General features: G+C 38.4%; 1 protein-coding gene and 1 long non-coding RNA gene across 2 annotated transcripts in view; one reads left to right on the forward strand and one right to left on the reverse strand.

Moving 5' to 3' along the window:
• The window catches only part of LOC138402504 (uncharacterized), a 73,040-nt gene that overhangs the window by 51,996 nt on the left and 2,277 nt on the right, over positions 1-18,767 (forward strand). The gene's annotated exons all lie outside the window — the stretch shown is intronic.
• The window catches only part of LOC117982968 (endothelin-converting enzyme homolog), a 68,645-nt gene that overhangs the window by 24,039 nt on the left and 25,839 nt on the right, over positions 1-18,767 (reverse strand). Inside the window, exon 3 of the mRNA XM_034969410.2 lies at positions 5,761-5,903. Coding sequence (XP_034825301.1) covers positions 5,761-5,903 — 143 coding nt within the window. The remainder of the gene's footprint in view (positions 1-5,760; positions 5,904-18,767) is intronic.

Raw genomic sequence — 18,767 nt, forward strand, 5'->3', positions numbered from 1 at the left:
ATTGTGGAAAAATGTTTTGGTATTTATTTAAAAAGGAAGGTTGTTGGCACATCATTGGATGTGGGAAGCAACAAATGTTTTTGTATAGTCCAAGGACTGATTGCAGATAGACAAAAAGAGATTGAATAGAAAATATTTTTGAAAGTAAATAACGATAATTAGATAAGTTTACTCTTTGATTATTTTTACTTCTTCTAACATAGTAGTTAGTTTTGTTTTGATATATCTTACATATAATTACTTTTATATACCTACCCTTTGTTTTTGACTTTGGTACTTTAGGAGTAAGAGTCGATGGTATTTTATTATTTTTGCAAAATTATTAACTTGAAATTGAAAAAAAGTTCTTAGGATTTAACTTATTTTGAAATATTAATATTTTTGTAACTTTTTCATTTTGATGGTTCTTTTTTATGAAACATATTATTTTAAATTCTGATAATTTACAATTTGTTCATTTGCAATTTTTCTTTGTTTAATATTCATCTCTATATTTTATTGGAATTTATTTAAAACTTTGATCAAATGTTCGATCAATGGAAAAATTGTATAGTGATATATGGATCAAAACCAATGGTGTTAAGGGACAATTTTATGATGGTTTACGATGTTGCCTTAAAACCAATGGTGTTGAAGGATATTTTGTAGATGATACTTTAAAACGTTGGAACCAACGGTGTTGAAAAGTATTTTTATAATATCGCTTTAATACCAGTGGTGTTAAAAATATTTTTTGATATTGGTTTAAAACCAATGGGGTTAAAGGATATCTTGTTTGGAAACATTTATGTGCTGTGGCGAGAAAAATATTTCTTGTATTTTTGAGAGTAAACTGTGTGGTAATTTTGTATGTCACACACATGTTTAAAATGTTTTTTTAAATTTTGTTGGAAGCCACAGACATGTTGTTTTAAAAAAAAAAAAAAAAAAAAAAAATGTTTTGATGTTGTTAAAAATTTACTTTACGAATTGTTTGTTTTTATTTTGTTGCTTCGAGAACGAAGCAATTGTCAGTTTGGCCGTATAAGATAAATGGTTAGAGTTGCTATTTATTTCTTGAAATTGCTACTAAACTCTTTAGATTTTGCTTAAGAATTAATTCTAAACCATTGACATTTTATTTGTAAACAGAGGCACGTCAAAATGATAGACAAAATACTACAGACGTAACAGATAATATATAGCAGCTAATCCAAAGGTCTTACATGGTGAAATTGATTTTATTATATTTTAGAAGTAAAGTAATTGTAGATTTAAATAGAGTATAATGTGGAATTTTGAAGTGTATAAATTTAAAACTAAAGTTTAATCTCTATTGTCGACTCTATTGAATTTGAGTTTTATATGGTATCATTATACTTATGGAAAGGGTAGCCAAAGGGCTATAAATGGCTCTGCTTTGACGGTAGACATCATTAATTTTCCTATTTTTAATAAGAAGCTGTGACATACCTACAGGTACGAATATTGTTGATTTTATATTTCTATTGTTATACTATGTATGTTGTTTTATGTGTTGGTTAATGTGTAATTTGTTATACATCTGGTATTCCTTTGTAATAGTTTATGCTTATACCCTATGTGGGTTGGATATGTTATGGTAATACCTACCATAGTTGTATCTATTTTTCAATAATTGTGAATAGACACCGCCGAGTTTTTTCTTGCCAGTTCTTTCTCTCGGTAGATATGCTTTTTCGAACTGGCGGTAGATTTTTCTTAAAGGAAATAATAAATTATATAATGATAAAGCAATAATTAATGGTAAAGATAAACTTTGATTTGGAGGGACTTTTCCCTGAATAAAACAGTTTATTTCCTTATACAATCTTTTATTTTGTTTTCTACCTTCAACCACGCCCTAGCTTTTTGATAACGAACTAAGGTTTAGGCTCTCAGTAGGTGATTCCTGACTCTATTGTCTCTATACTTCTGAGGCTAATCTAGCACGCGCGAAGCTGCACTGACATACTACAATAATAATATTATTAAATATTTCAAACTTAGATCAAATCAGATTAGAAATAGATCGATCAAAATCGATTTAAACATAGTTGTATTTTACGTGTTTAGTTACAATTTCATCGTCATCACCTTGATCAACCCATCACCGGCTCACTACTGAGCACGGATCTCGTATAAGAATGAGAAGGTTTGGCCATAGTCCTGCTGTCACGTATTCATGTATGCCTTAGTGTATACTTAGTCTCGCTGGCAAAGTGCGAATTGGTATTTTTCACACACCTTTAAGAACTTTATGGAGAACTCTCAGGCATGCAAGTTTCTTTCGCCCTTAAAGCAAATTATGTGTAATTGTTTTAAATACAGATAACTTCGAGCTTACAAGGTGTTACAAGGTACGAACTATGAAGCCTAGTGTTTATAAAATTATGCTTATCACAGTGATCTTAGTTTGAAGGTTCGTAGCATCGTGCGCAGCGTGCACAGATATTATATAGATAAACAGACTAGGTAGGTACCTACCTATAATGCTCGTAAATTAGACTGCACGTTAAAATTACGAGATTTACTGTAATAACACCTTTACAATTTAAAAATATCTTTTTTAGAGTCGCGATGCAGAAAAATATGCATTCTAAGTAGGTAGATAGATACCTACCTAGTACAATCTAATCTGTTCCTTAATGTCTGTATGTAATATTACGAGAATAAGTAGTAATACTCCTAGGTTTTGGTTTTATTATTTGACCTCTAAAAATATTATTTACCTAGTTATTAGGTAGGTACAGTAGGTAGGTAAACATTTTTTACTAAAGTGGGTGAACAAAATTCAAAAACATAGATTGTTATTTTTCTTTGACTGAATTTGATTTTAAATAATAGATACACAGATAAAATAATAACCACATCCCAATAATCTAAATGTGTTTTTAAGTTTTGTAAATAAATGTGTAAATATCAAATAAGGTAGGCATGTGCCTTTTTGTGTAGATAGCTCTATAACAATGCCATATTACTATATTTCAAAGTAAAGTGCACTATATATACACTATTAATTAATATTGCTTGGAGTTCCCTACGTGATCAAATCAGAAATGAGCATAGATAGGAAATGAGGAGATCCGTAGGAGAACTAGAGTAACCGACATAGCTCAATGGGTTGCGAAGCTGAAGTGGCAATGGGCAGAGCATATAGTTCAAAAACCAATAGACCAAGGTCCTAAAATGGCGGAAACCGCACCAGAAAGTGCACCTTGGGAAGACCCTCCAACTAGCTGGACAGACGACATCAAACGAGTTGCAGGGAGCCGCTGGATTCAGGTGCCGCAAGACCGTGGCGTGTGGACATCCCTACAAGAGACCTGTGTCCAGCAGTGGATCTCAATCGTTGATAATGATGAATCAATATAAATACCAATAATTTTCTTCAAAAATCAATAAACCGAAATAAAATTGGGAATTAAAGAAAAATCCTTGAACAATTGTAATAGCCAAATCCCGTAGCAGCAAAACTGCTCGCTTACTCACCGGTTGCAGCACACAGCTCGCTGGCGCACGGCACCTCCCCCCCTTCAGGCAAGGGGGAGGAACATACACTGACAATTAAAAGGCCAACAGCCACTAATTTGAAGGCTGGCTCCATATTTTGAAGGACAAGTGATCTTATCGAAGATTCGATTCTAACTGAGCGATCAGTGTTAGGTTTTTAATATAAAAACTGCTGCATTTGGACTTACCTGCTCTGTCATTTTGTATGACTAACCCACGGAGTAAGTTATCAGGACGAATATTAAAACATAACTTAACGAGCTGGTGCCCACGGCTTCGTTTGCGTGGATTTAGTTTTTTACAAACACCGGCACCGTGGGAATTGGCAGCTCTTTGATTTTCCGGAATAAAAAGTGACCTGTGTCACTCTCCTGGTCTTTGACTTCATCAGTCATGGTTATCATGCAAATAAACACGTCATTCCGCTGCCCCGTTGCGACGTGATTGAAGGATAACCCAACAAACAAACACACTTTCGCATTTATAAAATGGATATTGATGCAAAGGTAGAGGCGAGTAAACACCTTGGCGCAGTGGTCACGAGTTCGATCCTCGACCGGGAAAATTTAGGAATTTGTACCCGGTATTCTGGTCTGGCGTAGCTAGCTATTATCCTATCGGTTCCGGTAGGTAGGTGCAATGTTACACAGACCTAGACCCCTAGGTCTAGGTATGGGTTCAATAGATCAACCAGCATTCGAGAATGCATTTTCACAATCTACAGTACGCGCCAGAAGGTAATGTACATCGGCCATTGGAATGACATTTCAGCTCTGTAGAGCGTTGTCTCTGGCACTAATACCTATATGACGTTTTGTCGGTTTCAACGACAGAGACAGTGCTCTACAAATCCGCTATCTCCTTCTAAAGGTCGATGTACATTACTTTCTGCCGCGTACTATACACATTACACAGTAGTAACATCCCATCAGCTTGTCATTGAATAAATAAATAATAGAATATTTCTCACCGGTTCCGACGCAGACCTCGCTGAGGCAGGGCCGCGGACTGCGGTGCTCTGTGAGCACCAGCACCGTGGTGTACACGCCGAGCGCGACGAGGGACAGCCCTAGCGCCGCGATCAGCACAGATGAACAGCGGACAGACTGTAGGTTAGGTATATTGCTCACCGGTGCCGACGCAGACCTCGCTGAGGCAGGGCCGCGGACTGCGGTGCTCTGTGAGCACCAGCACCGTGGTGTACACGCCGAGCGCGACGAGGGACAGCCCTAGCGCCGCGATCAGCACAGATGAACAGCGGACAGACTGTAGGTTAGGTATATTGCTCACCGGTGCCGACGCAGACCTCGCTGAGGCAGGGCCGCGGACTGCGGTGCTCCGTGAGCACCAGCACCGTGGTGTACACGCCGAGCGCGACGAGGGACAGCCCTAGCGCCGCGATCAGCACAGATGAACAGCGGACAGACTGTAGGTTAGGTATATTGCTCACCGGTGCCGACGCAGACCTCGCTGAGGCAGGGCCGCGGACTGCGGTGCTCCGTGAGCACCAGCACCGTGGTGTACACGCCGAGCGCGACGAGGGACAGCCCTAGCGCCGCGATCAGCACAGATGAACAGCGGACAGACTGTAGGTTAGGTATATTGCTCACCGGTGCCGACGCAGACCTCGCTGAGGCAGGGCCGCGGACTGCGGTGCTCCGTGAGCACCAGCACCGTGGTGTACACGCCGAGCGCGACGAGGGACAGCCCTAGCGCCGCGATCAGCACAGATGAACAGCGGACAGACTGTAGGTTAGGTATATTGCTCACCGGTGCCGACGCAGACCTCGCTGAGGCAGGGCCGCGGACTGCGGTGCTCCGTGAGCACCAGCACCGTGGTGTACACGCCGAGCGCGACGAGGGACAGCCCTAGCGCCGCGATCAGCACAGATGAACAGCGGACAGACTGTAGGTTAGGTATATTGCTCACCGGTGCCGACGCAGACCTCGCTGAGGCAGGGCCGCGGACTGCGGTGCTCCGTGAGCACCAGCACCGTGGTGTACACGCCGAGCGCGACGAGGGACAGCCCTAGCGCCGCGATCAGCACAGATGAACAGCGGACAGACTGTAGGTTAGGTATATTGCTCACCGGTGCCGACGCAGACCTCGCTGAGGCAGGGCCGCGGACTGCGGTGCTCTGTGAGCACCAGCACCGTGGTGTACACGCCGAGCGCGACGAGGGACAGCCCTAGCGCCGCGATCAGCACAGATGAACAGCGGACAGACTGTAGGTTAGGTATATTGCTCACCGGTGCCGACGCAGACCTCGCTGAGGCAGGGCCGCGGACTGCGGTGCTCTGTGAGCACCAGCACCGTGGTGTACACGCCGAGCGCGACGAGGGACAGCCCTAGCGCCGCGATCAGCACAGATGAACAGCGGACGGTGCGCTCTCTGAAAAAAATACGCACGCATTTAGGAAAAATAGAGTAAACCCGAAGGTCGAGGCTTTTATATAAAAAGCTTGCAAATTGTTGACTAAAGGAATATTCCGTAAGTTATCATAGCTTTCAAATCTAGCTTGTTACGTCTTTTTATTAGTAACGCGTTTAGTTGTTTTATTAATTTCTTTCCATAGCTGTTAGTAAAAGCATATCAGTATGAGTGAAATATAATCGCATAAATCTCATAATAATGTAGTAAGTAATAATTATAATATCAAACAATTAACGTAGGCTGTACATACTTAGAAGGCAAAAATACGTCACAAATAAAATAAACCCGCGTTACATATTCTATGAAAATATTATTCCTTGTGGAAGAAAAAGATTGTAGAATAAATTTTCCCCACACATTTTTTCCACGTTTTATATGAAAATCACGTAGGTAGGTATAATAGCGTCAATCGATAATATAGGGTCGATTTTCCTTCCTTCCTTCTTTCATAAATTTTTTATACGTACCTAAGTAGTGTTTTATAGTTTTGTACACAAATGACAAACAGCTGGAAAACTAGACCAGCTGTTAGTAATTTAGGAACCAATTTAACATTGGCGTCCAAAAAAAATATGTCCATGCAAGTCAAAAGTTCCAGTTTAGTTTTGGTGATTAAGTATGCAGTTCTTGAATTTTCCAGCAGAAAACAATGTTGTTCCCGGAAGACTCTATTTAGACCTATTTGCTAGGGAAAATCGTTTAAAACATTAATTCATCGAAGTTTATATAAGTCGGTATACCTACCTACTGATCTATTTCTAGCACTAAGGTCTTCGCATCACAATGTTATGAATGTAGACCAACGCCCTCACAGGCAGTACAACACTGAGGTGAATGTCTTCATAAATCGTGTCTAGTCGATGCGAGCTTTTGATAGGTCACACTTTTAACCGTATTTAGATGGAACCTCCATTTTTAACCGACTTCCAAAAAGGAAGTGGTTCTCAATTCAGCCTGTTTTAGGGTTCCATACCTCAAAAGGAAAAAGGAAACCCTTATAGGATCACTTTGTTGTCTGTCTGTCGGTCGGTCTGTCACGAAACCTACAGGGTACTTCCCGTTGACCTAGAATCATGAAATTTGGCAGGTAGTTAGGTCTTATAGCAGACATTAGGGGAAAAATCTGAAAACCGTGAATTTGTGGTTACATCACACAAAAAAAAATTGTGGTCATGAACTAATAATTAGTATTTTCAATTTTCGAAGTAAGATAACTATATCAAGTGGAATATCATATGAAAGGGCTTCAACTGAGCATTCCAAAATAGATTTTTATTTATTTTTATGCATCACAGTTTTTGAATTACCTATCGTACAAAATGTCGAAAAAAATACGACCATAGTACGGAACCCTCGTTGCGCGCGCCTGAACTTGCACTTGGCCTTCTTTTTCTAAAGACAGGTGTTCAAGAAAAGAGAAGACAAATACACTAAGTATATTTTGGTTAAAGGAAATACTTGATTACTTGCCTGAAGCGTCATCCGCTTAGATTTTGTATTAGAAAAAATTAATATTTCTATCTCTATGAAAAATCTTATTTTCCTAGAAAGGCTTTTAAAAAAAGTGAGCCGACTTCAGAAGTACTAAAAGGCTTTGAATAATTTTTAAATTACTTTCAAACCTTTATTTGTTTCCATCTTCAAGTAATTATTAAATAATAAAAGAATATTTACAATAAACAATCAATAAACGTTAAAAAAAAAAAAAACATAAATATGTATTAAATATATATCTTTCAAACCAACTTAATATTCTAAAATTTAATTAAAAATATTTTGTTTAGTTGTAGGAGTTGTGTGTTGTTGTAGGAGTTTTTGAAATCAGCGCCGAATCACAATGAAAAAAATTCCACTTAGGTAGATAAAAATTTAATACCTACTTATCAAGTTTAAAACGTTTAGGTACAACCAGATGATTGCAGATGCGCATTTCATTGAAGGTTGGTTTATTTCAATGTGGAAATTGGATTCATTAAGAAAACGTCCTATTGCGGTGGAGTTGCGGTTAGTAAATAGCAACGGAGTTTTTCTTTGGTTCGTCTAACGTATCTATTTGTTTCGAAATAATGATTCGGCTTCACTATCGAGATTCAGCAAATGATTCGTGATATTAGTAGGGCGATTACGGTATTTGACAACTAGTCAAATCAATAACTTTTTATCAAACGTCAAAACGCGCGCTTAGTATGCGATATTCTATGAAATACTGGAATGTGACGTCACATCATAATGACGTAATTTTTTAGTTTAAACGTCAAAGTCAAATGATTTATTCTGAGAAGAGCCCACAACAAACTCAGCCGGTTTATCTTTTTATTATCACCACTTTACAAAATCATAAATTAAACTTATTAGAACTATCACAAAGCCGTTAAGCAACTCATTCCCAAGCTTGCTTATCATTTAAATAATCCTTTACATGTCGTGTCTACGTGTCTTGACTTTTGATTAGTGCCGCCAGTTGATTTGCCGAATGCCGAACTATCGTAAAATTAGCTAAGGAAGGGTTTTTGAAAATTCAATCCCTAAAGGGGTAGAACTGGAGTTTGATATTTGTGTAGTCCACGCGAACGAAGTCGCGGAGCTAGTTTACATTAAAATGCTTATCGTAAAATTTGCTCGCACTCGAATCATTTGCCGAATCCTCCCCGGTAGTGGAGCCTTACCATGGTAAGTAGTCGTATTAGCAGATCTTGACTTTGTTTACGTATTTGGGAAATTACGGGGCACGTCTTTTTATTCGCGATGTAATTATGTGGAACGAATGATCAAATCCTAGACTGTGTAGAATAGTGTAACTAAATGAGTACAAGACATTATCATACATTCGTATTTTAATAACAAGTCGTAAAAAATACGACTGCCCAGCTAAAAAACTAACTAAAAAGTGAATTTTTTTAAATTGTTTTTTTTTTTTAAATTTGTGTCACTCTGGATGATTATAAGAATTAATATTATATGGACTATAGTTAGAACCATGATTCATGGTTCTAACCATAGTCCATACCCCATATAGGTCTATCTATTAAGGCCTACGAAGATTTTGATTTTATTGTCTTGTGAAGTGTGAAAAGTAGAGTGTTGAATTTGGGGGTAATACAGTCTTAGTCTTGGGCGCCCTTAAGCCCCGCGCATCACTCAGGATTCTAGATGCAACACCCTCGCTACGCTCGAGAATTACTCTGAAATCCACATCTGTTCAAGCATTAAAGAAACTCAAATACATACATAAACCCAGAAAACACTACCTATTATACACTCCTTTTTTGAGTAGTGTAAAAGAGTGAAGACAAATTAGCTGAGTGACAAAAGCGTCGAGTGTGCGACCTACGAATATGCTTCAAAACATTTTTTTTTAATTTATAGACTAGCGCTTGGCTGCAATCAGACCTGGTGGCAAGTGATGATGCAGCCTAAGATGGAGCGCGCTTGCCTAGAAAATATTATAATAAGCCTATTCTTTTTTTTTATAATAAATATTTTTTATTTGAAAACAAACTTATTCGATTCATGTATACATAAAGTTTCATGTTTTACACAATAAGTAGGTAAATAGTCTCCGTATTTATACAATAATTTAAGTGTTCTACTCTACTTAAACCAATTTATTGTAAAACTTAATTTGTTGTATTCACTCTTGTCTTGAAGGTACCCATATTACTTATTAGCCATTACCTGGAAATCGTTGAACTAAATATAGACAAATGTATAGTAAAATAATATGGTTATAACTTGCGTTTACGTAAATGATATAATAAGCAGATAAACATTCTAGTAATCAGGCAGTAAGAACTTGTTAGTTTTCCTTTTCTCTCGTTCCTGGGAAACTACGAAAACTACGGCCTACAACCTTTTAGTTCGTTGGTATAATTAAGTTTTATGGTTCCGTGCCCGAAGGCTGCCAACGGGACCCTGTTACTAAGCCTCCGCTGGCCGTTCGTCTGTTTGTCAGCGGGCTGTATCTCATGAACCGTAATAATATATAGAGTTGAAATTGTCAGTGTGTATTTCTTTTGCCGTTATAAAAACAAATGATAAATGACTAATTTCAAAATGGACGCTATGCAAATTTAAAAAAATTAAAGTACAGAGTGTTAACTATAGTACAGTACGCTTCAGAAAGTACCTAATGTACATCGACCTTTAGAAGGAGATAGCAGATTTATAGAGCATTGTCCTGTCGTTGAGACCAACAAAACGTCATATAGGTAATGAGTGACAAAGACAAAGCCGAAATGTAATTCTGAAGGCACATTCTGATGTACATTATTTTCTGCCGCGTACTGTAAGTTACGTGTGCGAGTCCAACTCGCACTTGACCGGTTTATTTACTTCTTTGATTCATAGTAGGTTTATTCTTCTTCTTCCCAGACACTTTATTCGTAAGTTGCGTTATTCATTAAGTCCAAAATGTTCTATTTCTTATTTTTCTGAAGTCTATATTACCTGTGGATAGATAATGCAGTTTAGTACGCTTCCGCAGAGCAACGGAACATTTATTGTATTGTAGGTACACGCTTTAAAAACGGCCGCACACTGGTGACTCGATGTCGACAAAAAATATTCAGGCAAAACAGCTCGTAGATCCATCAGATTCCACCAAAAAATCAAAGAACAGAAAGATTTAGCTCTATGTACCTCAGGTGTATTTTATTTCAATGTGGTACCTTTTTGATGCCACTAACAATAAAACTGGTAAGAACAACTGGTAAAAGTAAAAGTAGTAGAAATCTGGTAAGTCAATTTCTGCAAGTTTTATGTACAAAACTTGTAGAAATTGTACAGTGCAAGTAACTTGCTAGAGCTAACTTCTGCAAGTTTCATTGCTATGGACACTTCGCATTAGTAGAGTTAGGGGTAGAAACCTTCCTACCCTAGATAGATAGAATATTAAGCAAGTAGATACCTATGTACAGGAAGCAAGGGAAGCAGATTCTACTGAGAATACGGTCTATATTCTCAGCTGCTGTAATAGAGTCTTGATATATACTTATATGATAATATAGTGGCAAAGGACAGAATGTTCTACATGAAATAAATAAATTCATATCATTTTTTCTTCTTCTTGAAATGCCGTCTCTTATCGGAGATTGGCAACTATTAGGGCTATCTGGACCTTGGACGCTGCTGCGCGGAAAAGAGATTGGGTCTCTTCTCGTACCATTGGCGTAAATTCTTTAGCCACGATGTTCTACTTCGGCCAGATGGTCTTCTGCCGGCTATTTGCCCCTGAATGATGAGCTGAAGGAGGTCGTATTTGTGGCTCATAATGTGGCCGAAGTACTTACCAACTTCCGCATTTCATTTCATTTATTCATATTATGGGCTTTAGAAAGCGTGCTCGTGGAAGCAACGCCGTGAAATTGTTTTATTTGTTTCAACATCCTGGCACTGATAAAATCGGAAATCAAAACAACTGTAAATCGTCAGTGTGCGCTTATCTTTACTGCCCAGTTGCACTTTCTATTGATCGCAGACCCTCGAGCACGCATGACGCAAAACTGTTAGATAAAATCATTTATTATATTCGCCTGTATTTATGACTTTTATGTAACAATTAAAGTCTATTTCTGCTTTTCCAATTATTTATTTATTATGTAGCCAGCCATATTATAGACTCAAGTAACCGAGTGTTAGACCGGGAAAAGTAGAATCTATCAAGAAAATCTCGAAAAAGGATTTCACGATGAAAAAAATAATTCAAAAACAGCCGCCATTGTGTAGAATTTCGCTTCGGTTCGCTGCCAAAAGGAATCGATCCTAATTTCTATGGGGGTTATAAATAGATGACAGAAATAAAGGAAAAATTGAAAGAATGAAAAATTCCATTTGAAAAGATATGATAATCTGATCTATCTAGCAGTTCATATGTCATCGCGGTTTTCCTGCGTAAACGCTTTGTTCTCAGAAAATTTTTATTGCCTTTACATGTTCACGATAAACAAACCATAATATACTTAGCTGTTTACTACGAACTTACGAAATACTGTTTTTTGACCGAGTGGGAAATCTATGTGAAGTGAATCAACCTACAAGATAGCTAAAAATATTTTTGGTTTTCGTAATTTAAACGGAACGTGAAATCGTTTGGCGGCATGGTTTTCCCGAACTTGGGACTTCCTACTGGTAAGAACACAGCGCTCACCACTGCGCCAGGGAGGTCGTCAAATCCGACTGTAGGTAGGTAGGTACCTACTAAGTCAAAGTCAAATGATTTATTCAAAATAGGTAATAAATTATTACTCTTTTTGATAGTCAGATGTTGGATTTGTAAGATATAGTGGTGATAATTATCACGCGAACTTAAAACTAAAGCTACGAGGGTTCGAAACGCGCCCAGGTCTGAGAAGAGCCCACAACAAACTCAGCCGAGTAAACTACAGGTGTAAGGTCAGAGTTTTTTATGTGATGGCATGTTGTGCTATGTGAAGTGTCGTTTCCTCAGATGTTATCGATTCAAGCTAACGGTGAGTGGGCTTTATGAGTGGTAGAGGTGTAGTCACTACTCAGACGTGTATGTATTCTAGTCGCGAACTGCGCACGCGCCTCGCATATTGCAGAATTATTCATGAGGAAAGCTTAGGCTATACCGACGCCGGTATCAAATACAGTATAACTTCTTTAACGGTGAAGGAAAACATCGTCAGACAACTTACATGCATGAGTGTTCTCCATAAATAACGTTCTCAAAGGTGTGTGAAATCTGCCAATCCGCATTGGGCCAGCGTGGTATATTATGCAAATACTTCTCATTCTGAGAGAAACCCCGTGCTCAGTAGTATGCTGGCGATGGGTTGATCATGATGATGATAAGGAAATTTTGCCATCAAAATATCAATAATACTTACTCACTAAAGATTTCTCTAAATCTATCTAAATATATAAAAGAAAAAGGTGACTGACTGACTGATTGATTGATCTATCAACGAACAGCTCAAACTACTTACTAGACGGATCGGGATGAAATTTGGCATGCAGATAGCTATTATGACGTAGAGATCCGCTAAGAAAGGATATATTTTTTAATTTACGTAAGAAAAAAATCTAAAAAATCCTGTGGGAACTCTTTCATTTCCCGGGATAAAAAGTAGCCTATGTTACTCTCCAGGTCTTAAACTATACCCACGCAAAAAACACGTCGATCCGTTGCACCTTTGCGACGTGATTGAAGGACCAAACCAATAAACCAACAAAAAAACACAAACAGTGATTCTTTGCTACTTAGTTTCACGGTTTTTTTAATAGGTAATTTTATAAGTAGGTATATTTTTGTAGCTCTAAAATCCTTCGTGGGGCTTGATTCTTAGCATAAAAATGGATAAGTACATAGTAACTATCAATATTTTTACATAATTCAAAAGTAGGAGGTCCTCAACTCTACGCATATTTTTATTTTACAAAAAGGTAGGTAGGTACTTTAGCATTTAAACTATCGTGAGTGATTTCCATTATATATCTCAACCGCGAGGCGTGCGCGAACTGACTCCCTTGAAAAAGGACCCCGGATGGGTTCGAAACTAGTCGGGCTAACGTCGACTAAATACGTGAGTAGGTATAGCCGTTGAGAGATATTATATATAATAGGTAGGTACTATTGGATTTTTATCATAATTGATAATACCCATCATATCAATGTATGTCATCATCTCTATTATTTTCATCTTTCCCCACACGTATAACGGGCCATACAAATCAACGTCATCACTTCATCTATCACCGACCACACGACACGACAAAGGCACTTCTTCGTGCCGCTCGCAGACAAAGGCGACGAAGCATTTGCATAACGGTACGCAAAGACAAGACTAATGTGTTTATTACATTGATCTATAATCTGCATCGCACTTTCTATTTAAGTATTATGCCTTTAATAACTTTTGTCTATGGTGTTAAGTGCCTTTATACTATTCGATACGATATGGCGAATCGGATGTTATTACAGTTCATGCGATTCACGAAGGCGAGTGGACTTTACTTGTAGTTACGTCGGATACGCGGGCATTGCGTAAGTGTGTGTGCATGTCGGACCAATCAGTCGCGAGCAAGCGCTCGCAACGCACACATTCAGTATCAGTGTACGTTACTTATACCGATACGACTTCAAGACAAGCATGAGCCAGTCGCCTTCGTGAATTGCAAGAACTGTACCATGTCGGACATAATATTATGTACTTAGTAGGATCGTAAAGAGTGACAGATAAAAGTCCTATTAGCGCTTATAATCGAGCCTCTTTCGTTTTATTTTAAAGACTATGTAGTTTGAGACAGGCAGACACTTCTTCACACTGTTCTGCCCGAAGAATAAAGTATAGATTGGGAAACGACTCCTACTAGTATTACAAATTGTAATAGTTTGTCTGTTTATTTGTGTGTAAATGACGCAAAATCATTGGCTGATCAATGGAGGTACGTATAACGTATTATAAAAGCTGTATTCTCCAATATAACCTGTTAGCTGTAGCTCGTGAGATGGACTGTTGTTTGAAGTTGTCGATGAAGTTGTATTTTTAATGTGAAAAAGATTCTCCATAAAGGCTGCAATTTACAATAATTGTATGTATCAACTAGCTTATGCTCGCGACTTCGTCCGCGTGGACTACACAAATTTCAAACCCATATTTCACCCCCTTAGGGGTTGAATTTTCAAAAATCCTTTCTTAGCGGATGCCTACGTCATAATAGCTATCTGCATGCCAAATTTCAGCCTGATCCGTCCAGTAGTTTAAGCTTTGCGTTGATAGATCAGTCAGTCAGTCAGTCAGTCACCTTTTCATTTTATATATTTAGATTTGTACCTAAACCGATGCATATAGGAAAATGACTTGCCAGGTATTTAATAAGTGGCAGGCCGGTTTGAAGTTGCAGTCAAATTGTTCCAGAATAGGCACCTACTTGATTACCGAGGATTTTTAATAAATTCTAAGTTATTAGTACTTTATTTGACCTCACCTTATTATACATATAAGTATTATGGTAATTGACAACTTAGTCAACTTAGACAAGTTAAAACGTGTTCGATTCGATTAATCGGATCGCACGAGAAAACGATCTTAAAGGCGTGCTCAGAGTCTTCTTTGATCCATCAATCTTATTAAAGCCAATTCATAACATTATGCCATCCAACGGTATTTTTGTTTGATTTGCGATCGTCGTCCAAAGGTTATCTGAACGTCTATTGTATAGCGAGGAGCAAGTATTTGGTACAGTGTAATGTAACGGCAAGGTAACGGCATCGTGGAGCGTTAAAATGTTCCACGAATGCGACGCTTCATGTTCCTGTTCCAGCGAACATCGCTGTCCGCACTTATGTCAGTTGTTATCTCTACCTTATCACAGGTACCTTAGGCAAAGAGAGGACAATATCATATTCCGGGAAAACAAAGAATTTGCATGAAATTATTGAAAACCTATTTCTCCTTTCTTGTAGTGCTTGTAACTAAAGTTATCTAACTAAGTTATCTACTCATGGCGGAATTTAAAAAAAAAACCTACATAAAATTATGAGCACAAGCTGGCAATAAATAAGAAGGTCATCATCATCATGATCAACCCATCACCGGCTCACTTCAGAGCGCGGGTCTCCTCTCAGAGTGAGAAGGGTTTTGGCCAAAGACTACCACGTTGGCCATGTGCAGATTGGTAGACTTCACACACCTTTGAGAACATTATTTAGAACTCTCAGGCATGCAGATTTCCTCACGATGTTTTCCTTCACCGTTAAAGCGAGTGATATTTAATTAAGTCGGAAAAGTTAGAGGTTCGTGCCCGGGATCGAACCCCCGACCTCCGATTAGAAGGCGGACGTCCTAATAATAATAAGAATAAAACATTTTAGCGTTTAAACTACCGTGAGTGATTTCCATTATAAATAATATCTGTCCCGGCTGTACTCACGTGTTTAGTCGACGTTAGCCCGACTAGTTTCGAACCCATCCGGGGTCCTTTTTCAAGGGAGTCGGTTCTTGCACGTGCCGCGGTTTTGACATACTCGACTCGACTAAACAGCGAGAGTACAGCCGGGACAGATATTATTTATAAAAGAATAAAATAAGGAGGTAGCTACTGATAATTATTACTTTAATCAATTTACACACCTGAGCGGCGCGGCGTTTAGTTGTCAGACCCTAAAAGGAGCGAAGAGTTTAATACTTTTCGGATGTTGGTCGAGGAATGTTTCGGTCGTCCCGTTAAACCACGTCACGTTGCGCACCGCCTTAACGAGCTCTGGTACAATAACCTCTAGTACTTTTTGTCACATCTCCCACGCGGGTTGAGGTTCAGTAAACCTCCCTTATTGCGATTGAACACCAACAATAACAAACCACTCTATTTGCTGATTCATATATTTTGGTGTAGCAGATGGCGTAAGTCTAACTGTAGTTAAAACACATTTGGATACAACAAAAATAGATTTGTTTATACTAGCTTAAGCTCGCGACTTCGTCCGCGTGGACTACACAAATTTCAAATCCCTTTTTTACCCCTTTAAAGGTTGAATCTTCGAAAATCCTTTCTTAGCGGATGCTGTGCGTTGATAGATCAGTCAGTCACCTTTTCCATTTATATATTTAGATTATATTAATAGGTAGGGATCACGATCCTCAGTAAAGAGGAATACGATTCCCAGAGTCTACTTAGGAGTAGCTCAAACTACTGGACGAATCGGGCTGAAATTTTGTATGCAGATAGCTATTATGACGTAGGCATCCGCTAAGACAGGATTTTTGGAAATTCAACCTCTAAAGGGGTAAAATAGGGATTCGAAATTTGTGAGGTCCACGCGGACGAAGTCGCGAGCATAAGCTAGTGGTGGAATAAAGAAACTCACATAAATACAAACGAAACCCCTGAAAACATTGCACTCCTTTTATTGGGCAGTCGTGTTAAAACTTTCTATTCGACTATACGTAAGCACTTGTAAAAGTTTATACGAATAAAAAAGATTTTCATTTTCATTTTCATCTTCGATGATCGTAAGTAAAGCAGTGAAACAGTAGCAGTCAGGTTCATTACCAGAATGCGCACTGGTTTGGGTAACTGAGCGCGGCGCGTGCGCAATTAAACCGACGCACGTCCTCTCCATTTCGCTCACACGGAACAAGACGTAGGAGCGAGCGATCGAAGTCTGCGAGACAGGTAGCTGATGACTATCCGTAGGAAAAAATTTATAAAAACAAAAAGAAAATAAAGAGAGCAAATCCATACTAATATTTTAAATGCGAAAGTGTGTCTCTCTGTCTGTCTGTCTGCTAGCTTTTCACGGCCCAACAGTTTAACCTTGATGAAATTTGGTACAGAGTTAGCTTACATCCCGGGGAAGGACACAGCTAAATCAAAGAGTTCACACGGGATTTTTAAAAAACTAAGACGAAGTCGCGGGCATCATCTAGTCTGAAATAAAGCAAATATAAAAAGAAAGTCAGACTGTCTGTCTGTCTACTAGCTTTTCACGGCCCATCCGTTAAACCAATTTTGACGTGTAGTAAATACAGATATTCCGAACCGAGATTGGTAGATGCATCCGACTATTCGTAAGTACTTGTAAAAGTTTATAGGAATAAAAAGATTTTTATTTATTTTATTTATATAGCTTGCATTGCATCCCAGGGAAGCACTTAGCTACTTTTATCTCGGAAAATCAGAGTTCCCACGGGCTGTTTAAAATTCTGAATCCAATCTGAAGAATTTGCGGCCGTCATGCGGCGGATATTGTTCAGAAAAAATTTGGTCGTACGAAAAAATGACAATCTTCACTTTTAAGATTATTTGGTAATGGAAAAACCGGTCCTTGAAAGATTAGCAAACTATAGTGGCACATGACGGCTATGAGCCAATGTCCTATTTTTCAAAGTAACTACTGGTTAGCAATTTTATTATCTAATTACTTATAGTTTTAAGTAGGTATTGAAATAATTATTACTTAATAAGCATTGACTTAATATAGTATTTGTTACGATTCTCTTGTACACAATCTCTAAACTAAACTAAATTAACAGGTCTAAATTTAGTGCCATCCTTTTCCGCAAGCAACATTATGAAAGGGATAGGAATAGATTTAGACGTGCCATTTTAGTTTAGTTTAGAGATTGTGTAAAATGGAATTAGCCACAATAATAAGTTAAAAATATATAGGTACTTTTTTTTACCTTATGGCATGGAAATGAAATAAATGAGTTTTCTTTTGTTTCGCTTACCGCTTATACCCATAACTTAGTGTCTGTTAGGGATATCTACTCGTGTGTCTGTGGTACAAGTAATAATTATTCAGATCACGTCCACCCCAATCGTTTTCACTGTAGATTCCAGTGCAGCTTGCAAGTGTGATTGAGTGATCTGCATTTTTTAAAATCCGGATATGGATTTTAATATTACCCTTATTATAAACTAGCTGATGCCTGCGACTTCGTCCGCGTGGAATTAGATTTTTAAAAATCCCGTGGGAACTCTTTGATTTTCCGGGATAAAAAGTAGCCTATGTCACTCTCCAGGTCTTTATCTATACCCATGCAAAAAATCACGTAAATCCGTTGCACCGTTGCGACGTGTTTTTTTTTTGTTTTTTTTTTTTTAAAAAGAATATTAGCCATGTTAAATGACTAATATTCCCCTTTGCTCTCCAACTAAGCGTCAGGCTTGTGCTAGGAGTAGGTACGACAATAGTGCAACGGGCGGGGTTTGAACCGTCGACCTTTCGGTTTTCAGTCCACTCCTTTACCGGTTGAGCTATTGAGGCTCAAATTGAGGATTGAAGGACAAACCAACAAACAAACACACTTTCGCATTTATAATAAGAGTACTGATACTCTAGTCTATTTAAATAAG

Source organism: Maniola hyperantus, chromosome 6 (genome assembly GCF_902806685.2).
Source record: "Maniola hyperantus chromosome 6, iAphHyp1.2, whole genome shotgun sequence".
NCBI lineage: Eukaryota > Metazoa > Arthropoda > Insecta > Lepidoptera > Nymphalidae > Maniola > Maniola hyperantus.